At 39.4% G+C, this 27,940-nt stretch overlaps 1 protein-coding gene across 1 annotated transcript; it reads right to left on the bottom strand.

The window, feature by feature from the left end:
• Nucleotides 1-673: 673 nt before the first annotated feature.
• Nucleotides 674-27,940, bottom strand: SLFN11 (schlafen family member 11). Its single transcript, XM_033184161.1, is given in 8 exon segments — nt 674-2,952; nt 2,954-3,497; nt 3,695-4,418; nt 13,765-13,893; nt 16,278-17,347; nt 20,470-20,586; nt 21,069-21,226; nt 27,781-27,940. Coding segments are annotated over 5 exon segments (2,676 nt in total). The 5' UTR covers nt 17,329-17,347; nt 20,470-20,586; nt 21,069-21,226; nt 27,781-27,940; the 3' UTR covers nt 674-2,724.

Below are 27,940 nucleotides of genomic sequence, written 5' to 3'. Positions count from 1 at the left end.
TTAAAAAATTAGCCAGGTGTAGTGGCATGCACCTGCAGTTCCAGCTTCTCAGCTAGTTGGGGTGAGATGATCACTGGAGTCCAGGAGTTAAAGGCTGCAGTGAGCTGTGATCACCCAACTGTACTCCAGCCTGGGTAAGAGAGCAAGACCTTGTCAAAATAAAATAAAATAAAATAAAATAAAAAGGAAACTAAATGAAGGGGACACAGGAACTTTCTGTACTATCTTTGTAACTTTTTCTGTAATTCTACAACTACTCTAAAATAAAAAGTTAATTTAAAATATAAAAACACTTTGTTTCACTTTATAATGGCTGGGTAGGTTTTCAGATCTTTAATGAAGTACGTCCCAGATGTCTAGAGGCAGAGTCCAGAGATGGGCAGGCACCCAATTGAGCCTGGTGCACTGGCTCACGCCTATAATCCCAGAAATTTGGGAGGCTGAGGCAGGAGGATCACTTGAGCCCAGGAGTTTGAGGCTATAGTGAGCTATGATTGCACTACTGCATTCCAAACTGGGCAACACAGTGAGATCTTGTCTCTCAAAAAAAAATTGAAAGTTAATGTTGCTTAATCTTTTACTGGCTCGTTTTGGCTCTCGCATGGAGTCACTGGCCTCTGTCTTCTCCTTTTCCCCCATTTAATCATTTATTTTACAAGACCATTTTTTTTTCCAGTTTAATGAGACACAAACTCTCAACTTTTTATTTAAAACAGAAATGCAGTAGATCTGTAAGCTAAACCTTTTGCCGTTCATATGGAAACAAATATCAGTAATCCTCTTTGGTCTAAACAAAAATTCATAATTATTTATACATTTAAAAATATATTTCGTTTCAAATATTGTTAGTGGGGCAATAAATCATAAAGAGATACAACCAGTCAAAATTAGACTTTTAAAGAATTACTCTCAAAGACATTACAACAACTCCAAAGTCCAGAGATCTTATAAGACTAATTTATTAGGAACAACATTTACAAAAACAGCTTTTTAATGCTGAGTTGTACCTGATTTAATGCAGTCAGAATGAAAGAAGAAGCATTTTTCTCCTTATTTTGCTGATCTGTCAGATTTTGCTTAAGTTAGGAGAGCCTACAATTTCAAGGCTAGATAACTGGAATTCCATGAGTTAACACAGAAAGACAGGAGAAAGGCAGGGAAGTTGAAAACTCACAATCTGGGGGGAAATCAGCAGAGTAAGATTACTAATAAGTGAAATATTGGGCATATGATTTCTTAATTTCCATTAGTTATGCAAATATCTTATTGTGAGTATTTAGATTAGTATTTTAGAATATTTTGTAGAGACTGAAAAGCAAATAAATAATTGCATTAGCATTGTTAAGTATCAGTGTTTTCTGTTTGACAAATAATCATACAGCTGTGTTCTCGGGCTGCAATAACAAAACACCAGAGACTGAGCAGCTGAAACAACAGAAATTTGTTTCTCACAGTCTGGAGGCTGGAAGTCCAAGACAGAGGTGCCAGCAGCAAGAGTTTCATTGTGAGGATTCTCCTCTTGGCTTGTAGGTGGCTGCCACCTCTCTGTGTGCTCCCACGCCCTCTTGTTTGCATGCACAAGGACGGAGGGAACAAGCTCTCTGGGGTCTCCTCCTATAAGGACACCAACCTTAGCAGATCACGGCCCCACCATGACTCCATGTAACCTTCATTATTTTTTTAGCAGCCCCAGCTCCACACTATAGGTTGGGGCTTCAACATGGGAATTGGGGGGTGAAGGGTGGGACACAAACATTCAGTCCATAACAATGGCCCACCAAACCATGAAAGTAAATGGAAAAAAAAAATCACAGTTCAAGAATGACATAAAACTTAACTAGGTGTGTTATAGAACAATGCATAGAACTAAACTGAGAAGTTAAAACATAAACTCATTGATTTTTAAAGACAACCTTTCTCAAGTTCGGTTCACCTTAGGGCTGACACACACCCTCAGAACCAGATTTTGGTCTCTAATATTATCTTCTGCTGAAAGCCAGGGCAAACAGGTTTCTGTTCATTTCATTTTGGTCTATACTTTCTCTTTAAAGTGACCATTAATATTCACTATCACAATTAAGCCTTGGTCTGGGCCATTCTGAGAACAAGCTCTGGAGATCACAATTTTAAAGGATTAAATTATCACAACAGTAATCTTTGTTCTGACAAAATTATTAATCTGACAGTGACTGAATTATCTTGGGACTCTCCCAAGCCCTAAATGAATACAGCAAAGATAAATGTGAAGAATTCAGGAACAATTGATTCTGTTATGGTCAGTAAGCTCCTAACAGATCAGGTTTCTGCAGAAAACAATTCTGGACAAATGTTTAAAAGCAACAAACTACATGAAGGGACTTAAAAGAAAGAAGCCAAGCCTTGGAAGAAAGAAAGGCCACAGGCTGAGTTCTTATTTTTATGGCTTTTAACCAGAGTGCAAGACACAGATCTGCATTGTGCAGGGCAGCTAAAGCTCCTTTAGAAAACCACCATCTTTCTGGCTGAAAGAGTCGGGGTCAGAATGGGGGGCAACCACCACTGCTCAAAAGAGTTGGGTGAGGAACCCTGAAAGGAGAGCCAGAAATGGGGGAACTCCAAACTCTGTGTCAGCTCTGTCCAAATCTCTGACTTGTAAACTAAAAAGAAAGGTTTCTACCATCAGCAGACTGTCACCCACAGACATTTACAGAGCATTTTGGTTTGGAGTTCTTCCTAATGGCCACCCTACGGAAAAATATATAGGTGTTGCTTTGCCCTGGAAGCCAGACAGATCAGAATATTGGGTAAGATAGCTGGGTCAACTGTCCTTGGATTGATCCCAAACACTATGTTCCTTTCCAGGCCTGAGAATCGCCGGACACTGTCCAAAACAATGTGATCACCCAACATATCACATGCATCTTTGAGCTGCACAACCCTTTTCTTCCTCATTGCTTTCAAGAGCTTATACTTAATAGCGCTCCACTTCTTTTGCAGTGCTGACAAGCACAGCAACATCCTTTGGAGAATAGCCCCTTTCAAAGAAGAACCTGCAGGTGTCCGCCACAAAGGTCACTATTTGCTCCACAGTCAAGCGTTTCTTAATTTGTAAGGTTCCCTGAACACCCTGGGACCATTCAGCTTCAAGAAGTACCTCAAGGGAACCAGGGGGGATGTTAAATGAAGGATTATTTCTAATTACTTGCATTTCTTTTTGTAAGTACTTGGCTATTGGATCTGCATTGCGAACTATTCTGGTGAGCTCTTCTCTTGGATACTGGTCTGAGAGAAGGGGGAGGCCACTGCAATCCAAGTGGCTGGTCTGAAAGTAGTCCAGAAAGATCCAGAGAATTCCTGGGCCATCCTTTGCTCTCCGAGTGATGGTTTTTGCCTTCCCATACCAGTCCCCATCCTCAGAACGGAAATTCTGAGCTTCGTCAATGACGATGTGTTGAATGTGTTCAAACTTTTCTTTTATGAAAGTTTTCCGGGTCTCTGCTTGGCAGATATTTTTATCACTGCAAAAATTAAAAGAACACACTCAAGTTTTATCCAAAAAAAGCAAGGGGGGAAAATGAATGTATCATGTTCCTCTAAGCCCAGTATGTTATCACAGATGATTTTACCACTCAATTCTCAAGAAAGAAGGTGACTTAGCAGAAAAAATTAAACCCAGATTAAATAATACTTAGAGACATAAGATCCAACTGCTTACCTGATAAAGTTCCTCAGAGGCTGGTTTTCACAAACGTAAAGAATTCTCTTTTCCTCACAGTGAAACACATTCCTGATCTTCTCCATGATCTTCATGGCCATGATGGTCTTCCCTGAGCCAGGTAAGCCGTGGACAAACAATTCTCTGTTCTTGCGGAGGCTTCTGGAGAATATCTCATACTGCTGGGCTGTGAGCAGATTTAAAACCTCACAGCCGAGCTGGTCACTCAAGAGAGACCTGAAGCCAAGCAAGACAATCACGAGGGACTGCAGCAGGGCTTCCATGTGCTGGATGCCTGCAAGTCTATAGGACGCGGGGTAATCCATCGGAGACACTGCAGCCTCCAAGGCCTCTGCACTGCTCTTAGGACTCAGGCAGAGGACCTTGGCCCTGACACACACCTTCCCGGTGTAGCCCCCCACGTTCACCAGGTTCTGCTTCAAAGTAAAGGCGGTGCGAGTGCAATAGTCCTGGCTCTCTGCATCCTGCTCCCTGAGAATGGTGTAGAGAATGGGGGTGCTGTTCTGTGCTATCAGCAGAGCATCACAGATGACTCCTGGCTTCTCCTGCAAGTTCAGGTCCACAGCCCAGCTTCTAGAGAGGATCACAATTCCCTGGGAGAAAGGTTGCACTTGCTTGTTTACTAACTCCTGCAGTCCTTCATGCTCTGAGGTCAGGTCCCTCCAGAGGGACTCCGGAGTATATCGCAAATGTCCTGGTGGGACTGTATGTGAAAAGAATGATAAATTAAGGGAAGAGAAATAACCCTATTGATTATGATGACTAATTATAATTAACTAATTGATTAACTGCATTATTACTTATGGAAGTTTCAAATATTATTTTATAAGTATTATTATAATTATAAAGGAAAAGAACGTTTGGAATACCTGGTATACTTCGTCTAAATCCACGTGTTTTTTAAAACTTACAACCTTGGGAAATTCCTTAACCTAAGACTTTGCTATCTCATCTGTAAAACAGAACTAAGAATAGCACATTTCCTATGAAGAGGAATAAATGAAATAACATAAAATGTTTGGTTCATTGTAGCAGCTTGAGAAATGTTGGTTCTCTTCCTCCCCTTCCTACTTTCGAAGTACCTGAATCTCAAAATGCCCCATTGCTGGGAGTAGCAGGAGCCCCTCCCCTGGCCCCAGGAAGAAGGTATTCATTAGCTCCATATTTGCAGGGGAGAGAGAGTCATATTAAAGCCTTTATTGGCAGTGAATTTCCTGCAGTCCTGGACTGGAAGATCCTTAAAGCTATCTCTCTTGAAGCAGAATTCTTGCATCACTTAAAGATCAACATATGGCTCCCCACTATCACAAAAGTCTTCCCTTTGTCACACACAAACAAGAAATAATTCTATGACATGAGAATATACTTGCATTGGAGGATTATGAACTTATTTCAATGATCATGGGTTCCAAAGTGGGGGGGAAGATAACTCTTGTTCTGTTGTGGTAGTGTTAGAATACAAACCCAAATCAAGATTTGCAGTGGTAATTTCAAATGAAATTACCCAGGTTTTATTGGTAATTGTTTATTGTTCATTGTTGCTGGTGCTTTCTCTTTCGTACCAGGTGCTCATACAACTTGATTATGCCTGCAACCTGGATGACAGTGAGTAGGAGATGGCATCTATCATGAGACACATCCAGATTTTAGAGATGTTAAAATATAGGGGGAAACACACATCTTAGAATGGATAAAATAGGATAACTGAGCATATGTTTAAAATGAAGCTTTGGAAACCAAAGAAATGTAAAATAAGAAAATACACCATTTGTTGATTGTACCAGGGAATTTGCACGTATCTCTGGTCCTCACAAATTTTCCAAGGAAGATATATTTATTCCCATCTTCATATGAGTAGATAAGGACTCAAAGAGGTCAAGTGAGAGCTGGGTGCAGCTACTCAGGAGGCTGCGGTAGGAGGATTGCTTGAGCCAGGGAATTTAAGGCTGCAGCGAGCTATGACTATACCACTGCACTCCATCCTGGGCGACAGAGCAAGATAGTGTCTCAAAAAATAAAAAATAAAAGAGATCAAGTGACTTGCCCAACTTCACACCACTAGGAAATGGCAGGGCCAGAGTCTGAACCCAAGTCTCTTGGACATCAGATCCTCTACTGTTTTTGCCCTGCCCGGCAAGTCACAGACTACTCCTGCCTGATAAATGGTAAAAGTCACTAAAACACTTGATGTTTATTTACCTCATTATTGCATAGGTCTTCTTTTTCTTTAGTTGTATAATGGAACATGCTTCTGAAGGATATTATGGGAAGATCAGAAGTGTCTCTTTTATTTCTTTGATATTCCACAAAACAGTAATGATAGGGACCAGACTAAATGTTCAATTAATGCCACCATTCCAGGTGCACCAGAGTAGTCATCACTCCCCATGTGATTTGAGGACTCTGTGCCTTTGCACAGGTGCGCTCTGAAACTCTGATGTCTTCTTCCACCTTGATCACTTGATAAACTCCTCATCCTCCCCAGAACTCCCATATTCATCCTTCTGTCCTTGGAGCTCCTACCTTGTATCCATTCTGGGAACTAATTTCACCATGGATCTAGGGAATCTTTAGAAACAGCAGTTAAGGGTACAGGGCAGTTGTTCTCAAACCATAAGAAATCAATCAGGTGAGGGAGCCTAAAGGTTTAGGACACCAAGAGGAAGAACACTGGGGCTGGCTGATTCTGATCTGCTACACCAGGCCCTGAATATCTTTAGTGCCATAACTTCATTACAGACAAAATTTCTATTTGAGACAATCATTGCATTTCTTCCAAGAGAAGCACTGACAGCATTGAATCTGAACCTAATTTATTGTCAATCAATGCTAATAATTAATGTGCTAAGAACATCTTTATTCTTTTTTTAAATTTTTTTTATTATTATACTTTAAGTTCTAGGGTACATGTGCACAACGTGCAAGTTTGTTACATATGTATACGTGTGCCATGTTGGTGTGCTGTACCCATTAACTCGTCATTTACATTAGGTGTATCTCCTAATGCTATCCCTCCCACTTGTCCCCTCCCCACAATAGGCCTCGGTGTGTGATGTTCCCCTTCCTGTGTCCAAGTGATCTCATTGTTCAATTCCCACCTATGAGTGAGAACATGCAGTGTTTGGTTTTCTGTTCTTGCGATAGTTTGCTGAGAATGATGATTTCCAGCTGCATCCATGTCCCTACAAAGGACATAAACTCATCCGTTTTTATGACTGCATAGTATTCCATCGTGTATATGTGCCACATTTTCTTAATTCAGTCTGTCACTGATGGACATTTGGGCTGATTCCAAGTCTTTGCTATTGTGAATAGTGCCGCAATAAACATACATGTGCATGTGTCTTTATAGCAGCATGATTTATAATCCTTTGGGTATATACCCAGTAATGGGATGGCTGGGTCAAATGGTATTTCTAGTTCTAGATCCTTGAGGAATCGCCACACTGTTTTCCACAATGGTTGAACTAGTTTACAGTCCCATCAACAGTGTAAAAGTGTTCCTATTTCTCCACATCCTCTCCAGCACCTGTTGTTTCCTGATTTTTTAATGACTGCCATTCTAACTGGTGTGAGACGGTATCTCACTGTGGTTTTGATTTGCATTTCTCTGATGGCGAGTGATGAAGAGCATTTTTTCATGTGTCTGTTGGCTGTATGAATGTCTTCTTTTGAGAAGTGTTTGTTCATATACTTTGCCCACTTTTTGATGGGGTTGTTTGCTTTTTTCTTGTAAATTTGTTTGAGTTCTTTGTAGGTTCTGGATATTAGCCCTTTGTCAGATGACTAGATTGCAAAAATTTTCTCCCATTCTGTAGGTTGCCTTTTCACTTTGATGGTAGTTTCTTTTGCTGTGCAGAAGCTCTTTAGTTTAATTAGATCCCATTTGTCAATTTTGGCTTTTGTTGCCATTGCTTTTGGTGTTTTAGATGTGAAGTCCTTGCCCATGCCTATGTCCTGAATGGTATTACCTAGGTTTTCTTCTAGAGTTTTTATGGTTTTAGGTCTAACATTTAAGTCTCTAATCCATCTTGAATTAATTTTCATATAAGGAAAGGATCCAGTTTCAGCTTTCTACTTATGGTTAGCCAGTTTTCCCAGCACCACTTATTAAATAGGGAATCCTTTCCCCATTTCTTGTTTTTGTCAGGTTTGTCAAAGGTCAGATGGCTGTAGATGCGTGGTATTACTTCTGAGGGCTCTGTTCTGTTCCATTGGTCTATATCTCTGTTTTGGTACCAGTACCATGCTGTTTTGGTACCAGTACCATGCTGTTTTGGTTACTGTAGCCTTGTAGTATAGTTTGAAGTCAGGTAGCGTGATGCCTCCAGCTTTGTTCTTTTGGCTTAGGATTGTCTTGGCAATGCAGGTTCTTTTTTGGTTCCATATGAACTTTAAAGCAGTTTTTTTTTCCATTTCTGTGAAGAAAGTTATTGGTAGCTTAATGGGGATGGCATTGAATCTATAAATTACCTTGGGCAGTATGGCCATTTTCACAATATTGATTCTTCCTATCCATGAGCATGGTATGTTCTCTCATTTGTTTGTGTCCTCTTTTATTTCACTGAGCAGTGGTTTGTAGTTCTCCTTGAAGAGGTCCTTTATATCCCTTGTAAGTTGAATTCCTAGGTATTTTATTCTCTTTGAGGCTATTGTGAATGGGAGTTCATTCATGATTTGGCTCTCTGTTTGTCTGTTACTGGTGTATAAGAATGCTTGTGATTTTTGCACATTGATTTTGTATCCTGAGACTTTGCTCAAGTTGCTTATCAGCTTAAGGAGATTTTGGGCTGAGACAATGGGGTTTTCTAAATATACAATCATGTCATCTGCAAACAGGGACAATTTGACTTCTTTTCCTAACTGAGTACCCTTGATTTCTTTCTCTTGCCTGATTGCCCTAGCCAAAACTTCCAACACTATGTTGAATAGGAGTGGTGAGAGAAGGCATCCCTGTCTTGTGCCAGTTTTCAAAGGGAATGCTTCCAGTTTTTGCCCATTCAGTATGATATTGGCTGTGGGTTTGTCATAAATAGCTCTTATTATTTTGAGATAGGTTCCATCAATACCGAATTTACTGAGAGTTTTTAGCATGAAGGGCTGTTGAATTTTATCAAAGGCCTTTTCTGCATCTATTGAGATAATCATGTGGTTTTTGTCTTTGGTTCAGTTTATATGCTGGATTATGTTTATTGATTTGCGTATGTTGAACCAGCCTTGCATCCCAGGGATGAAGCCCACTTGATCATGGTGGATAAGCTTTTTGATGTGCTGCTGGATTCGGTTTGCCAGTATTTTATTGAGGATTTTTGCATCGATGTTCATCAGGGATATTGGTCTAAAATTCTCTTTTTTTGTTGTGTCTCTGCCAGGCTTTGGTATCAGGATGGTGTTGGCCTCATAAAATGAGTTAGGGAGGATTCCCTCTTTTTCTATTGATTGGAATAGTTTCAGAAGGAATGGTACCAGCTCCTCTTTGTACCTCTGGTAGAATTCGGCTGTGAATCCGTCTGGTCCTGGACTTTTTTTGGTTGGTAGGCTATTAATTGTTGCCTCAATTTCAGACTCTGCTCTTGGTCTATTCAGGGATTCAACTTCTTCCTGGTTTAGTCTTGGGAGAGTGTAAGTATCCAGGAAATTATCCATTTCTTCTAGGTTTTCTAATTTATTTGCGTAGAGATGTTTATAGTATTCTCTGATGGTAGTTTGTATTTCTCTGGGGTCAGTGGTGATATCCCCTTTACGATTTTTCATTGCGTCTATTTGATCTCTCTTTTCTTCTTTATTAGTCTTGCTAGTGGTCTATCAATTTTGTTGATCTTTTCAAAAAACCAGAACATCTTTATTCTTAATATCTGGAATCTAATTGTAAAACTATAAACATAATTTGTTTACCACTATTAATGTTCAAAATCTGATAACAATAACAATGTTCCAAAAGTGAAAAATGTCATTAAAAAAAAAAACTTTAGTTAATATATTCCTATACCAAATACCCAAACACTCCTACTCCCATTTTCTTAATTTCCTGCCTTCCCAATCTCACCCTTCTCCCTTATCACAGATACTTTTAAGTTTCTTGCCTACTCTTCCGAAATTGCTTTATGCAAATACAAACAAATATTCTGCCCTTTCTTTCCCAACAGGTAGCAAACCACTCAGCAACTACTTTTCTTCACTTAGCAATGTATTGTGGAGATCTTTCCGTATCAATGCACAATTCCTTATTCTTTTCTTACAGCTATCTAACACAGATATGGATGTACCATATTTTGCTTGACCAGTCCCTACTGATGGGCCCTTGAGTTTTCCCCCCAATCTTTTGCTATTATGTTAACACTACAGCGAGTAACCTTGTATGTCTGGTATGTATGCAAGCATACATAGCATACACACACACACACACACAGATATATAATAAAATCCCAAAAGTTAAATACATTTGTGATTCCAATATATTAATATATTGCCAAATTGTCCTCCAATGGAGTTGTATGAATATGGACTCCCACTAGCAATGTACAAGAAGGTGTGTTTCCCCACAATCTAGCAAATAAGAGATAATGTCAGGTTTTTTCATTTTTTAACAATCTAATAGATGGAAACAATATCTCCTTTTAATTTACATGTATTTTATTTTGATTAATATTTAGCATCTTTTCAAATGTTTCAGAGCTGTATGAATTTTATTTTCTCTGGACTATCTTTGTTGATTTTTCTGTTTGTGTGTGTGTGTGTGTGTGTGTGTGTCCTTATCAACTTCTGGAAGCTCTTTATATATTAGAGACACTGGCCCTTTGGTTGTGATATGGGTTGCAAATATTTTTTCTACTTGATCATGGTCACTTGACTTTGTTCTTAGTGGCTTTAGTCATGCACAACACTTATTTGTATGCAGTCATATATATCAGTCTTTTATGGTTCACAGATTTTGAATCTTGATATTTTTACGTCTAACGCAAAAATTATAAAGATGTTTGCCTATGTTTTCTTCTAGAACTTTTCTGGCTTTTTGTTTTAAATTCTTGATCCACTTGGAGTTTATATTAGTATATGAAGTAAAGTATGAATTCATCTTTTTAAAAGTTAATTGCCACCAAGCCACCCTATATATTTATGAACATTTCTATTTTTCTCTACTTGTTTGCAAGGCCAGTTTCATGATAAACTAAATTTTAATTTGTGTTTCTGTGCATTTCCAGATCCTACATTCCATAACTTTGGTCTAATTACATGCCAATACAATTCTTTTTATTATTTATATATATGTATACTATATATTTAAATATATATAAATAACATATATTATACATAAATAAGTATATAACATATAAATATGAAATAAAATAAAAATAATTTTAAAATAAAATAAATAATAAAATAAAAATGTATACTTATTTATATAATATATAAATATATATTTTATATATCTATATATTGTAGTTATATAATTATATATTATATGTATTTATATATCTATAAATAATATATGTTATTTATAGATAGCCTCTCTTGTTTTTCAGGTTTTAATTTTCCACCTGTTCTTGCTCTTTTAGTTTTTATGTTTAGACTTAAATAATCTCTCTTTTAAAATTGATATATAAAATAACTTCAGAATTGACAACTTTGTGATGATGATTCTTCCTTCAAAGTACCTAACATTCCCTGATTCACTTACTCTTCTGTGTCCTTCAATATTAATTTAACTTTTGCTTTAGATAGGTTTATTGCAGATATTTTACCTTTTTGTTGTTATTGAAAATTGGGTGTTTTCTTTCATTATACGTTATATTAAAGATACTGAATTCTGCATATTAATTTTTATAGTTGTTTCTTATAATACTAATATAAGTACTTATATTCATTCTGAATTCTTTTACTGTTTACAGTAGCTTTTCATTTGATTCTCATGAATTCTCCAGATATATAGTCCTATTTTCTTCCATTTTAATCCAATTTCTTTCTCTTATCTAACTGTATTGGCCAATTAACATTACATTGTACTTGTAATATGCAAGTGGCTGTTTTGTTCCTGAATTTAATAGAATGCCTATAATCTCTCCCAATTAACATGATGTTCTTGGTGGACATATATACATATATATATGTAAATACAAATATAATGTTAAAGAACTTTTTTTTTTTTTGAGACGGAGTCTCGCTCTGTCGCCCAGGCTGGAGTGCAGTGGCCGGATCTCAGCTCACTGCAAGCTCCGCCTCCCGGGTTTACGCCATTCTCTCGCCTCAGCCTCCCGAGTAGCTGGGACTACAGGCGTCCGCCATCTCGCCCGGCTACTTTTTTGTATATTTTAGTAGAGACGGGGTTTCACCGTGTTAGCCAGGATGGTCTCGATCTCCTGACCTCGTGATCCGCCCGTCTCGGCCTCCCTAAAGAACTATTTATAGGTTACTATTTTATTGAGGACCTTTAAAAAAACAACATGTATTGAGCTTTACAAATGCCTTTTTGATGTATTAGAAGACAAATATATAATTTATCTGCATAGATACATAGAAATGATGAATTACATTAACTCTCCAAATGCTGATACATCCTTGTATTTCTGGAATTCTGTCTTTGCATCCTCATTAATAAGTAAGATTAGTCTGAGTTTTCCTTTTTCTTTCTTTCTATCTTTAACAAGTTTTATAATTACTGTTTCTCACACTTAAAAAATAGCTTAGGGTTGGGCACAGTAGCTCGTGCCTAGAGTCTTAGCTTCTCAAGAGACTGAGGTTAGAGGATCACTTGAGCTCAGGAGTTTAAGGTTGCAGTGAGCTATGATCACACCACTACACTCCAACCTGGGTGACAGAGCAAGACCCTGTCTCAAAAAACAATGACTTGGGAATTTTTGTTATTTTTCTATGAATCTGGAACAATGCAAATAGTGTAAAATATGCCTATTCTTCAAAGGTTTGGTAGAAGTTTTAGAAAATTGATTTTTTTAATACCAGAATAATAGGCTGCTCCTCTATGGGCATATAGCCTATTATTTTGTCTGTTATAATTTATTCCATGGTAATAAGCTCTACTAAAATGAATCTATTGAGCTTAAAAAATGATTAGCAGCGCTTAATAGGTTTACTCTTAGATTTTACATTGTTTATTGTGGACAGTTTCTAAAATATAAGTTTGATATGTAAATGAATGCAAGGACCTTGGATAAGGGAAAAAATGAAATTGTAATGGGGGCAGTCATTATCTATTAATTTAATGATCCTTGACAGATATTTACACATATATAGGACATTTATGTATCAATTATAGTGCCAGATAAGCCACTGACTTACTGCACAGATTTAAGCAAGTGGTTTTCCCTCTCTGGGATTCTACAAAGACAGCAATGGATTCCTAAGCAAAGCCTATCATGGGAGCAAGGGATAAGAGTAGAGAAAAGGCGTTGACCTTGGTCCCGAATTATTGTGTTTGTGCTGCTACATGATTGTCCTAAACCCAAAACATGGGAAGAAATGCATAATCCATCTCCATTTTAAATGTTTTGTTTTCCATCTTGACCTAGATTTATATTCTTTTCTCATATTTACAACCACCACTCCTCTGGAAAATCTGGCAAGGGTAGGCAGATTTTTGGCTGCTCTCTGGTGCAGTGTATGACTAGTTTGACTAGATAAAAGTTTTCCAATCTAGATTAGCATAAAATCATGAGGGTAGTTTGAGAAAAGTACATATTGCAAGCCACTCTTCCCAGGTATTCCAACTTATGAGTGGAGTAGGAACTCAGATATGTGTCCTTTTAAAAATGGCCAGAAACACTGATGATCAGCCAGAGTTGGGAACTACAAGAACAAATAATCTTTAAGGGAAATAATGTTCCTGGATTCTATGTGTGGTACTGCCTTAGCCAGTGGGGTCAGTGAGGGTTCATTTCTAAACCACTTATCACCAAGAGGATTGTAACATCATCACGTCTTATCTATGGGTTTGCAGAGCACTTTCAGGATTTTACAAAACAAATAAAACAGTTTAATCTCCCTTTATCCTGACATAGAAACTGGCTGGTGTTGAGAAGACAAACCATAATTACCTGAAAATAAAAGCTGCTGGAGTTCCTTTTTATGTTGAAGGCCTTTCTTGGAGTACACTGGTCTGCTAAGGGGAGGCCCACTAGATAGACTCAGCTGACATTCAAAATCTTCAGACAACTGTAGAAGATCTTAAGAAAGAAAATTCACATTATTCTGACATGTTAATCTCTTCATACTGAAAGAGGCCTTATCAGTAGGTGGAATGTGTGACTTTCTAAATAATGTGACTTGAGAGATAATTATCAAAATAACTCTCTACTCACTCTGTCTAGATAAGTGCCCTTATTGCATATCAAGGTTGCCAAAACCCACCCTGAAAAGCCATTATTTGGAAGTTTAAATGTATTTCTCCATTCAGTATAATTCTTCGTTCTCTGTAACTGGACAGCATTTTGTTTGCACACCTCTTATGATACCTAGCACATTTTTTTAGTACTGCTGTCTGTGCACGTATCTTATTTTACATCCCCTCTCCAACCGTCACCACCTCTCCTGAACCCAACTCTCATCCCTGTTAAATATCATCTCATCACTGATTTGCAATTACCATTACTCACACTTAAAAAAATAGCTTAGAGCTTGGGCACAGTAGCTCATGCCTGTAGTCTCAGCTACTCAAGAGACTGAAGTGAGAGGACCACTTGAGCCCAGGAGTTCAAGGCTGCAGTGGACTATGACCGTGCCACTGCACTCCAGCCTGGGTGACATTCTGACACCTATGCTTATTCCTGATGTTAAAATGAGATACTGTGTGAAATCAAAGGACATTATAGAGTGCATTAACTTTTCATGTGCTTTGGAGATTGGAATCAGCTTTATAACATCTCCTTTCCAAGTACACATCCACTTTACTCAGAAGACTGTATCCCAATTTTTATGTTCTCTCTGTATTTCTGCAGGCTTAGGGTGTTCTCAGGTGTTCCAGAGACACTGAGATAGCCCACCAGCATGCCAAATTATAGCATGATGGGGTATATACAGAAATATGTTTGGGAAGCAGTAGTGATGCAAGGCAAGAAATATTTCAAACTGTTAGGAGCAGAGGGGTAGAGCAGATTATAGCTGCTAGCATAGAGCATAATGGGTACATGGTGATGAGTGGAAGAAAAGGCAAAATATCAACAGGATAAACAGAGACACAGAACAATATGAAAGGGTGCTGAGGACAAACCTTGAATACACCCCTATCCCCATGACCCTCATCACCCTGAAATACTTTCTGTTCTTTGGTTTTGAGACAGGGTCTCACTCTCACCCACGCTGGGGTGCATTGGTGTAATCATGGCTCACTGTAGCCTCAAACTCTGGGGCTCAAGTGATCCTCCCACCTCAGCCTCCCAGAGTGCTGGAATTATAAGCGTCAGTCACCACGCTTGGCCCTGAGCTGCTTTCAAATTTTCCTGAGCTACAAAATCAACGATGTCCTCAAGGATCAAGAGATAAACTACATCTTAATTTAGGCAGGGTACTATTATGAGATGATAGAAAACTTCAATCCAAAGGGTTTTTTTTTTTTTTTTTTTAGACAGAGTCTCCCTCTATCACCTAGAGTGCAGTGCAGTGGCACAATCTCAGCTCACTGCAACCTCCTCCTGCCAGGTTCAAGCAATTCTCCTGCTTCAGCCTCCCAAGTAGCTGGGACCACAGGCACGCACCACCACATTTGACTAATTTTTCTATTTTCAGTAGAGACAGGGTTTCGCCATGTTGGTCTTGAACTCTTGCTCAGATGATCCATGCACCTCGGCCTCCCAAAATGCTGGGATTAGAGGCGTGAGCCACCAAGCCCAGCCCAAAGGACTTTTAATACTTCAAACAAGCAACCCCAGAAAGCAGTACTATGCTGGTGATAGTTTAATAAACAGATCTAGTTGAGAAGAGATCCCTCATTCACAGCCAACTGCCAGTTTCGGTGTTATAAATCTTCCCACCACAGACAATTTCAAGCTCCTAATGGATTATCACTAAATACAGAGTTGGAAAGCAATGCACAGTAGCACTCCATTTTATAGTATTACCACCACAAAGATACAATAGATGTAAATAATCTCTCAAGCAAAGATAATAGTAAAATGTAGCAAATAATTAGGAAGTGGTGAGTTTGAATTTATTACATTTGTTTCCGATACAATTTATTTAGGTGCAAGTATATATAACCTAATTTTTAGTAATAACTATATTTAACAACTACCTCAAAAATTCCTGAAAATCTAATAACTGATTCTAAAGCCAGTAAGAGCCATTCCAGTACACTACTGCAAGGGTGGCTATTTTCAAATAATCTTCTGTTCAGTTACGAATGTAGAAAATCACCGCTTATAGACACGTGAGTTAGGTTTGTAATCACCCAACAAAATTTTCTCATGTATGAAAAGTAGGATACTTGGAATTCAAAATAAAGTGTTTGGTGGATGTAAGATATTCAAAGTCATAGGCAGCAAAATAAAATTTAATATGGGAGGTCCCAAGGATGTAGAAAAGGACAGGGAGGGAGGAGCTTTCTCCCTCTTACCTGGATCTGTGTCTGTCATCATGCCTACCCATTTCTCAGTTGTCAGGCTGCAGACGTACTTGTCCTCCACTATCCATGAATTAGGAGCTTCAGAGAACACTGCACAGCAAAATGGCTCTACTCTGATCATACAAGCATAACCATATAGCTCTCCCCTAGCTAACACATCCACAATTTTGAGTGTGAAGGTTATCTGGCACTGGGGTTGGCAAAAATGAACACAAGGTAGTTTGTGTATTGTTTTTACTATTTTCCTTCTCAAAGAGTCAGGGTCAACATTTTCTTTTGCACATCCCAGAACTTTCTTACTCTTATCATCCACTCCAATAAAAAGATAGCCTCCATCAGTGTTTGCAAATGCAGAGACGTATTCTGGAATTATTTTTTTTACGTATTCTTGGATGTGTTTTGTAGAGAACTGTTTAAACTCTACTAATTGAGACTCAGGAAAAGGCAGGATTTCACCATATTCGAGATAGTCTTTTTGGAAAATTGGGTCAGCAGGATCCGAGTTACGGAGCTCTTGGTGTATACCCTTGTGAACTTTTTGAAAAGGTCCTTCTTCCAAGATTTTTGCATCATTTTTCTTTTTCTTCAGGAAACAGAATGCCTCTCTTGAGTTCATGAGAAGTGCAGATGTCCGAGATCTACGGTGTAATGAAGAACGGAGGCTGCAAAGGCGGGGCTTGACAGAGCCATCTTCAGGTACAAGGCCACTGCTCCAAGATTTAACAAAAATGTAAAAACGCCTTCCTTGTTGCTTGGTCTCAAAGAAAGCCTGCAAATCTGAAGACTGAATAAGCTCTCTCAAAGACTTTTCTAAATCCAGCCCCATGTCCACGAGATGCTCATCCTTCTTGGCCATCCGAATCACTCCTCCTCCTGAGTTTAATAAAGCACACGCAGCCCGTAAAACTCTCTCCTTCTCTTGGTCTCGCTGAATTTTCTGCAGCTTGTTTCTGTTTTCTTCTCCAAGGGTCACTTCTCCTATATTGATGACCAAGTCTGAGTAACATGATTCCACCACCAGGGAGCACTGATTTGCCTCCATGTTGAACTCACAGCTGAAACTATTAGAAGACATGAATTATTACATGCATGCAATTCATTTATTAATATATTATTTTGTGTCTAATATATGCTGAGAGAAGGCAATAAACTAACAAGCAAGACAGGAGCAATCCCTTCTCTTTAGGAGGAGAATGGTTGGCAAGGAAGGGTGCTAATGAAATTAGCATTTAACATCATGTATGATATGAGTTATGAGAAGAAAAATACACTAAAGGGGTATCTAAACGAATCTGGAGATGATGGTTCAAATAAGACTTCCAAGGCAAAGGTGACATTTAATCAAGACCTGAAGGATGCCTTTGAATTGGCCAGGTGAAGTTATCAGCATTGAAGAATGGAAGCAGTGGATCACATGAAGGGCATGTGTACAATGGAATGAGACTATCTCAGTTTAGATTGTTGATGTTCCAGTGAACGTTGACTATAGCGGATGAGTAAAAGAAGACAACATTGAAAAGGAGACTGTAGAAAGGACTGACTGTGAAAAACCAGAGGTAGGAGAAAAACCAAGGGTATATGGTATTAAGGAAGCCCAAAACAAAATCACCTGCGCAGAGGTCTCAGATCTATGATATAATGAAAAACTGAGGCTGCAAAGGTGGGGTGTGACAGAGCCAAGGTGTCTAACACTGCTGACAGGTACAGCTAGGTGATGACTCGAAAGTGTTATTAGGTTTAGTAAAATTAAGGTTATTGGTGACTTTGAAAAATGCTGTTCAGACACCTGGGCAGTGGGCACCAGGAGGCAATAAATCACAGGCTAAGGTCTTAGAGACTAGAGTTAATGCAGATGGCTTGAATTCCACTTGTCATTAAATGTATTATAACATTAACCTAGATATTTAATCTTTCTAACTCTGTTTTCTTACCTATAAAACATGGTGCATCCACCTTAATATGCCTGTTATCATGAGGACTAATTGATAATAATTCTCAAAAAGGATTTAACACTATGCTTTGGTTCACAGGTGTTTAGTAAAGGAATCTATATTAACTGTCCATTTCACAATGAGTCAAAGAATGAATGGGAGATTAGGAAATAGTATCACCACATATATACAAGTTGTTCACTATATGAAGCTATAAAGGAGAGAGGTAAAAAGAAATGTAGCTGGAGGTAAAGAAGAAGCTACAGAATTTTATTAAGATGGGAAAGGTCTGAACATATTTAGATGGGAGGAAGCTAGTAAGGAAGTGAAAATTTAAAGAGGTAGAAGGAAGTTAGGATAATTGAGACAGTGAAGGCCCTGAAAAGAGAGATAAGGAAGGAAGGTGATCCAGGATGCAGAAGAAGGTCAGGAGGAGGAGAAACAGAGATAATTGGCATGGGCGAAGGTAGGCGTATCGCTTTGGTGCGAGGAAGCCGAAAGAGTCCCCTTCTGATAGCTTCACTTTTCTCTTTGAGGTAGAAAATAAAGTCACCCCCTGAGACAGAGGCACTTGGTATAAAAACAAGACAAAAACATTTTGTGTGTGTGAGATGGGGTCTCGCTCTGTCATCCAGGCTGGAGTGCAGTCACAGCTCACTGCAGCCTCAAACTCTGGGGCTCAAGCGATCCTCCCACCTCAGCCCCCTGAGTAGCTGGGACTACAGGCACACAGCCACTATACCCACCTAATTCTCTAAAAAAAATTTTTTTTTGTAGAGATGGGGGTCTCCCCATGTTGCCCAGGCTGGTCTCAAACTCCAGCTCAAGTAATCCCCCTGCCTTGGCCTCCCAAAGTGCTAGGGATTATAGGTGTGAGCCACAATGCCCAGCTGACAAAAACATTTTAATAACAGAACGGAGACAGTTTGAAACAGACATTATAAAGAACAAGATAGATATTTGACAGGGGAAACAAACAACTTACAACGAAAGATTAATACAGCAGACAAAATAAGTAAATCATATCTTCAAGTATAAATATAGATAAACTCATAAAGCATGATGATAAATTTTAAAAGCAGGTTTGCAGATGATAATACACAATAGAATAGCATTTATATTAAAATATTTTAAAAAGCATAATAAATATGTTTATGTTTCGTAAAAGGAGAAAAACATCGTGAATAAAAATGTACTTTTTTTTTATAGAGGTTACAAATAAGGATGGAAAAGAATGAGATTAGAGAATTAAGAAACCTTTAGCTGTACATACAATGCTATAAGTTCAGAAGAAAAAGCACCTGTACTAAATACATCTCAGAGGTGGGTGGGACATAAATTTTTGTTGTTTTCTTCTCTTTGCATTTCTGGAATTCTGAGTTATTACAACATTTTTTAAAAGTCATCCTCCTTCGAATTAAAAGGGTAGTCGGGGGAAGAGTAGGATTTTATCACGGAAGTAACTGAAATCTGGACTACGCATTCTAAGACAAATAGGTCAGGGAGTGAGGGTGGCAGGGATCTCATTGATAGGAACAAAGTAAGAAGGTGAATGGATTGTAGGTCTCAATAAGGGAAATAAAAAAGAAGGAGAGTGAACTTCGAAATAAAAATTATGAATAATCAAGATTAAGAATTGTTCAAAAAGATCAATATAATCAACAAATAACTGATATCATTATTTGAAAATTATTATTTAAAATGAAATTGTAAAAAACCAGTACAATCAACAAATACTTCGCATCATTATTTGAAAATTATTTTTTTAAATAAAAATTTTAAATACAATCAACAAATACCTTGCATCATTATTGGAAAATTATTAAAATAAAAGAAAAGGTAAAGCAATCAGTATATTCATAACCTATTTTGAAGTCATCAAGGATATATACAATATGTAGAAGCAGACTATCACAGCCTTATTTTCTCTTCCTACAAAAATCCATCCTATACTAAAGGCTTGAAATTACAAGTCTGAGTGGGTGCTAGTAACTCTGAACAGATAAGGTGGATGTTGATGCAGGTGACAGAAGGAATGAGATGACTGAGGTATGAAGACATTTAGAAGAAATTTGTTAGATAAAAGTGAAGGCTGGGCCAGGTTCTGTGGCTCACGCCTATAATCCCAGCACTTTGGGAGGCTGAGGCAGGCAGATCACTTGAACCTAGGAGTTTGAGACCAGTCTGGGCATCATGGTGAAATCCCGTCTCCTCAAAAAATACAAAAATTAGCCAGGTGTGGTGGTGCTCACCTGTGGTCCCAGCTACTCAGGAGGCTGAGGTGGTAGAATCAGCTGAGCCCTCGAGATGAGATTGTGGTGAACCAAGATCATGCCATTGTACTCAGGCCTGGGGGTCAAAGTAAGAATCTGTCTCAAAAAAAAAAAAAAAAAGAAGGCTGGCACATCCACATTCTTACCATCTTGCGTACTTTAGACCCTTGCCTACAAATTTATAATTCTCAAAATTCCATTCTGCATTCCAAGACCATTGAAACATTTTTATCAAGTTATTTGTAAAATATTCCTTTTGATATATAGGGATTTCATAGTTAAATACTTTCTCTGCCCCATAAACTTTATTGTCAAAGCCAATAGATGCTGATAGTTTTTCACTGGCAACTGTATTTAAACAGCAACCCCACCATCTGCTTAGATTCTTTTGCAGGCAAAAAAGGCTTAAGGAGCTCTATCCCTAGCTCTTTCCTTAGGATTAAAGGAATTATAATCAGCATCACTTGCACATTCTTTGTAAGGTAGAGATATTTTCCACACAAATTTGAAATCCTAAATAAAATTAAACTAAGTTAATAAGAGATTAAGAATTCAGAAAAGAAACTCAGGACACTTACCAAAGCACTTCAGAAACAAAAGCACCTGATTCTAGTTGGTTTACAGGATAACTTTCTCAAACCTTTCAGTGTAGCCAGTGTTCCCATCAACACAGTGAATTAGCACCACGTGCTCTCTTTCCACCAAAAGCAGTCCTGAAGGCTCTGTATACAGAAACCTATGTAGACAGAGGTAGCAGAGTTCAAGGATTAAGACTCAGATTTCCTAGGTTCAAATCCCAGTTCCACCATTTATTAGCTGTACAGTTTCCATTTATTAGCTGTATGGTTTCCATTTATTAGCTGTATGGTTTCCATTTATTAGCTGTCCCCATTTCTCCCCATGCCCCAGGATCTAGTCCTGCAGGACCCCTGAGGGAACAGTGAGTCTGACATGAACACACAGGGACAACCACCCCCAAGCAGGGGGCTGAGTGAGTAGCATCTGTGCATTTCTCCCCTGCCAGGAAGGCTTACCTAATTTGCTCAGCAAACTCCCTAAAAGGTGACGAATTAGCCTGGGAAAACTTTGCAATGTCAAATTGTCTAGTAGTGCCCAATTTTCTGTATGCTTCTGGGTGGTTCTTATTTTTTTGTTTTACTTCCCCTTTCCTTCCATCCTCCCACCCATCTCCCCTAGATCACAGGGGATTGGCTAGCCTCAGATAGAAACTGAACAGAAAGGGAACCGGGAGGGCAGAACAAGGTGGTGTAATAGAAAGCTCCACCCACCGTCCCCCTTCTCCTGCAATGACCACATGGTGCAGAGAAATCTGTGTGCTTGGGAAGGGAGGGCACAGCAATTGTAAGACTTTGCATTGAACTCAGTGCTGCCCTGTTACAGTGGAAAGCAAAACCAGGCTGAATCCAGCTTATACCTGCCCATGAAGGCAGAATTTGGACCAGCCCTAGTGAGATAGAAATTGTCCATCCCAGCAATTGAAACCTGAGTTCCAGCAAGCCTCGCCACTGTAGCTGAAGTGCTATGGTGCTCTAAATAAACTTGAAGGACGTTCTAGGCCACAAGGACTGAAACTCCTAGGCAAGTCCTAGTGCTGAGCTGAGCTCAGAGCCAGTAGGCTTGGAGGGCACACAACCTACTGAGATACCAGCTGTGGCAACTAAGAGAGTGCTTGCACCACACCTCTCCCAACCCCAGATAGTGCAGCTCTCAGCTCCAAAAAGATCAGCTCCTTCCACTTGAGGAGAGAAGAGAGAAGACTAAATAGGACTTCTGTCTTGCATCTTGGATGTCAGCTCAGGCACAGTAGGATAGGACACTGGTCAGAGTCATGAGACACCCGTTCCACACCCTATCTCCTGTCCACTTCTAGACACACTCTGGGCCAGAAGGGAAACTGCTGCCTTAAAGGGAAGGACCCAGTCCTGGCAGGATCTATCACCTGCTGACTAAAGAGCCCTTGGTCTCTGAGTAATCAGCAATGATACCCAGGTAATATGCCGTGGGTCTTGGGTGAGAATCTGCTGGCTTCAAGTGAGACTCAGCACAATTCCAGCTGTGGCACATACAGGCAGAGACTCCTTTGCTTGAGAAAAGCAGAGGGAAAAGTAAAAGGGACTTTGTCTTGCACCGTATATACCAGCTTAGCCACAGGGGTAGAGCACCAAGTAGGCTCTTGGACAGCATTTCTGGACCTGCCCTGGGCCAGAGGGTAGTCCACTGTCCTGAAGAGTGAGTCCCAGACCTGGTAGCATTCACCACAAGCTGACTAAAGAGCCCTTGGGCTTTAAGTGAGTATCAGCAATAGCTAACAGTACTCCCTGTGGACCCATGGTCATGATGGCCACAGGGTGATCTCCTCTGCCTGTGGGAAAAGGAGGGAAGAGTGGGAAGGACTGTGTCTCACGATTTGAGGGCCATCTCAGCCACAGTAGAATGGAACACAAGGTAGATTTCTAAGGTTTTCTTACTCCAGTCCCTGGCTCCTGGATAGCATCTGTGAACCCACCTAGGTCTTGAGGGAACTTGCCACTCTGAAGAAAAGAACACAGCTTGGCTGACTTCACCACCTGTTTATTGTTTGAAAAGATAAACAAAATTGACAAACCTTTACCCAGGTAACCTGAGAAAAAAGGTGAATACCCAAATAAATGAAATCAGAGATGAAAAAGGAGACAATACAACTGATACTGCAGAAATTCAAAGGATCATTAGTGGCTACTATGAGCAACTGTATGCCAATAAATTGGAAAATCTAGAGAAAATAAATTCTTAGACACATACAACCTACCAAGATTGAACCATGAAGAAATCCAAAACCTGAACAAACCAATAAGAAGTAATGAGAATAAAGCCATAATAAAAAGTCTTCCAGCAAAGAAAAGCCCGGGACATGATGGCTTCACTGCTGAATTCTACCAAACATTTAAAGAAGAACTAATACCAACCTTATCAAACTATTCAAAAAATAGAGGAGGGTAGACTTCCAAACTCATTCTATGAGGCCAGTATTGCTGATACCAAAACCAAAGACATATCAAAGAAAAAACACTACAGCAAAATACTAGCAAACTGAATTCAACAATACATTTAAAAGATCATTTATCATGACTAAGTGCTATTTATTCCAGGGATGCAAGGATGGTTCAACATATGCAAATCAGTCAATGTGATACATCATATCAACAGAATGAAGGACAAAAGCCATATGATTTCAACTGATGCTGAAAAAGCACTTAATAAAATTCATTACCCCTTCACAGAAAACCCCTCAAAAAACTGGGTATAGAAGGAACATACCACAACATAATAAAATCCACATATGACAGACCTACAGCTAGTAGCATACTGAATGGGGAAACACTGAAAGCCTTTCCTCTAAGATCTGGAACACTATAAGGATCCTCACTTTCACCATTGTTATTCAACATAGAAATCCTAGCTAGAGCAATTAGACAAGAGAAAGAAATAAAGGGCATCTAAATTGGAAGGAAAGAAGTCAAATTATCCTTGTTTGCAGAAGATATGATCTTACATTTGGAAAAAAACTAAAGACTACACCAGATAACTATTAGAACTGATAAATTCAGTAAAGTTGCAGGATACAAAATCAACATACAAAAATCAATAGCATCTCTATATGCCAACAGTGAACAATCTGAAAAAGAAATAAAAAAAGTAATGCCACTTACAATAGCCACAAATAAAATTAAATACCTAGGAATTAACCAAATAAATTAAAGATTTCTACAGTAAAAACTGTAAAATCATGATGAAAGAAATTGAAGAGCCAAAATACGGAAAGGTAGTCCATGTTCATGGACTGGAAGAATCAATATTGTTAAAATATCCATACTTCTCAAAGCAATCTACAGATTCACTGCAATCTCTATTAAAATACCAATGACATTCTTCACAGAAACAGAAAAAAAAATCCTAAAATTTATATAGAACCACAAAAGACCTATAATAGCAAAAGTTATCCTAAGCAAAAAGAACAAAACTGGAGGAATCACATTACCTGACCTCAAATTATACTACAGAACTGTAGTAACCAAAATGGCATGATACTGACATAAAAACAGACACACAGACCAACGGAACAGAATAGAGAACCCAGACACAAATACACACACCTACAGTGAACTCATTTTTCACAAAGGTGCCAAGAACATACACTGGGGAAAAGACATTCTCTTCAATAAATGGCACTGGGAAAGCTGGGCATCTATCTGCAGAAGAATGAAACTAGACTCCTAACTCTTGTCACATACAAAAATCAAATAAAAATGGGTTAAAGACTTAAATCTAAGACCTCATACTGTGAAACTACTACAAGTAAACATTGGGAAAGATCTCCAGGACATTGATCTGGGCAAAAATTCATTAAGCAATACCCCATAAGCATAGGCAACCAAAACAAAAATGGACAAAAATGGACAAATGGGATCACATCAAGTTAAAAATCTTCTGCACAACAAAGAACACAATCAACAAAGTGAAAAGACAACCCACAAAATGGGAGGAAATATTTGCAAACTACCCATCCAACAAGGGAGTAATAACCAGAATATAACAGGAGCTCCAACAACTCTATAGGAAAAAATACAATAATCCTCTTGAAAAATGGGCAAAAGATTTGAATAGACATTTCTCAAAAGAAGACAAATGTCAAACAGGCACGTGAAAAGGTGCTCAACATCACTGATCATCAGAAAAATGCAAATCCAAACTACAATGAGATATCATCTCATCCAAGTTAAAATGGCTTTTATGCAAAAGACAGGCAATAACAAATGTTGGCAAGGATGTGAAGAAAAGGGAATCCTCATACAGTGTTGGTGGGAGTGTAAATTAGTACAACTACTATGGATAACAGTTTGGAGGTTCCTCAGAAAACTAAAAATAGAGTTACCACAAAATTCAGCAATTCTACTCATAAGTATTGACCCAAAAGAAAGGAAATCATGTATCCAAGAGACATCTGCACTTCTATGTTTCTTGTAACACTGTTTACAATAGCTAAGATTTGGAAGCACCCTAAGCATCCATCACTAGATGAATGGATCAAGAAAATGATGTGCATATACATAGTGGAGTACTATTCAGCCATAGAAAAGAATGAGATCTAATCATTTGCAACTACAGGAATGAAACTGGAAATCATTAGGTTAAATGAAATAAGCCAGGCACAGAAAGACAAACATCGCATGTTCTCACTTATTTGTGGCATCTAAAAATCAAAACAATTTTATTCTAAGAGCAGAAGGATGACTACCTGAGGAAGGGTGGTAGAAGGGAAGGGGTGAGGTGGGGAGCGTTAATGCCTACAAAAAAATTAGAAAGAATGGCCGGGCGCGTTGTCTCATGCCTATAATCCCAGCACTTTGGGAGGCCAAGGCGGGCAGATCACGAGATCAGGAGATCGAGACCATCCTGGCTAACACGGTGAAACCCCGTCTCTAATAAAAAACACAAAAAATTAGCCGGGCGTGGTGGTGGGCGCCTGTAGTCCCAGCTACTCTGGAGGCTGAGGCAGGAGAATGGCCTGAACCCGGGAGATAGAGCTTGCAGTGCGCCAAGATCACACCACTGCACTCCAGCCTGGGCGACAGAGCTAGACTCTGTCTCGAGAAAAAAAAAAAAAAAAAATAGAAAGAATGAATAAGACCTACTATTTGATAGCACAACAGTTGTTACAGTCAATAATAACTTGATCGTACGTTTTTAAATAACTTAAAGAGTGTAACTGCATCGTTTGCAACTCAAAGGATAAATGCTTGAGGGGATGGATACCCCATTCTCCATGGTGTGCTTATTTCACATTGCATGTCTGTATGAAAACATCTCACGTACCCCATAAATATATACATCCACTATGTACCTACAAAAATAAAATAAGGTAAAAAACTAAAGAGCATAATTGGATTGTTGGTAACACAAAGGACAAATGCTTGAGGTGATGGATACCCCCATTTACCCTGATGTGATTATTAAACATGACATGCCTGTATTAAAATATCTCATGTAACCCATAAACATATACATCTACTATGTACCCACAGAAATTAAAAATTAATTTAAAAAAAAGTAAAGAAAGGAAAGTAAGCTGCGACAGACGTGCCCTCTTGGAAAACTAAAACATAGAGCTCTTTGTCCTTCTCGGGTAGCACGTGTATTCTACAGATCTTGTCCACAGGGAGACATTTTTCTCATTTCTCCCCTCTCTAGATTATAAACCTCCCCGCAGGGTAATGGCAATTCTAATTCTGCTGTAAGTTTCTATATTAAGGAAAATAGTTTAGAGTGGTTGGTCGGTCACACGAAACCTGTAGAACTAGTTTCTCAAGTCTACAATACCAAGAACTCTGAAGCCTGAGACCTGCAGCCCTGGGAGCCACCAAGGTGCACTTGACCGTGTGACCTCCCAGGCTTCGGTTCCTGCTCCGCGCCCCGCGGAAACGGCGGCTCGCTGGCCAGGGGCTCTTCCAACTTCTTTTTTTTTTTTTTTTTTTTTTATTATACTTTAAGTTCTAGGGTACATGTGCATGACTTTTATATCATGTATAACTCCCCATGCAATCCCTCCCTCCTCCCCCCTCCCCATGATAGGCCCCAGTGTGTGATGTTCCCCTTCCCGAGTCCAAGTGATCTCATTGTTCAGTTCCCACCTATGAGTGAGAACATGCGGTGTTTGGTTTTCTCTTCTTGTGATAGTTTGCTAAGAATGATGGTTTCCAGCTGCATCCATGTCCCTACAAAGGATGCAAACTCATCCTTTTTTATGGCTGCATAGTATTCCATGGTGTATATGTGCCACATTTTCTTAATCCAGTCTGTCACAGATGGACATTTGGGTTGATTCCAAGTCTTTGCTATTGTGAATAGTGCCGCAATAACATACGTGTGCATGTGTCTTTGTAGTAGAGTAATTTATAATCCTTTGGGTATATACCCAGTAGTGGGATGGCTGGGTCATTCCAACTTCTAGCGGGAGCAAGTGCACAGGTCAGGCCCGCCCCGCCCCCAATGCCTTCCGCCCCCATTATCCACCCCCGCCCCGCCTCCCAGTCCTCCGTAGCCCGCTTTTCAGGGAACCTGCTGAGCAAACTAGCTGGGCCCCCAGGCAGGGGAGAAAAGCACAGATAACCCCACTCCACCCCACCCCCAGACCCTCCGCACCCCTCCAGCCCCTCCCCACACCCCCAACACCCCCAACACCCCACACCCTGGCTGGGGTGAGGTGGAGCGGGTGCTGCTCTCTTCTCGAACCTGGCATTCGAGTTATAGCCCGACGGAGATTCAGCTGGACTAGACCCTGAAGCACGGGTAGAAACGGAACTCCGGAGTCCCAGGCTAGGGGCCGGGACCCTCTCTGACCTCTCAAGCTCCAGCGCGTCCGAAGCCCCCTTCGCGTTTCCCTGGAAGCGCC

The sequence above is a fragment of the Trachypithecus francoisi genome, unplaced genomic scaffold (genome assembly GCF_009764315.1).
Source record: "Trachypithecus francoisi isolate TF-2019V2 unplaced genomic scaffold, Tfra_2.0 Lachesis_group20, whole genome shotgun sequence".
NCBI lineage: Eukaryota > Metazoa > Chordata > Mammalia > Primates > Cercopithecidae > Trachypithecus > Trachypithecus francoisi.
This window is presented reverse-complemented; position numbering and strand designations above follow the sequence as displayed.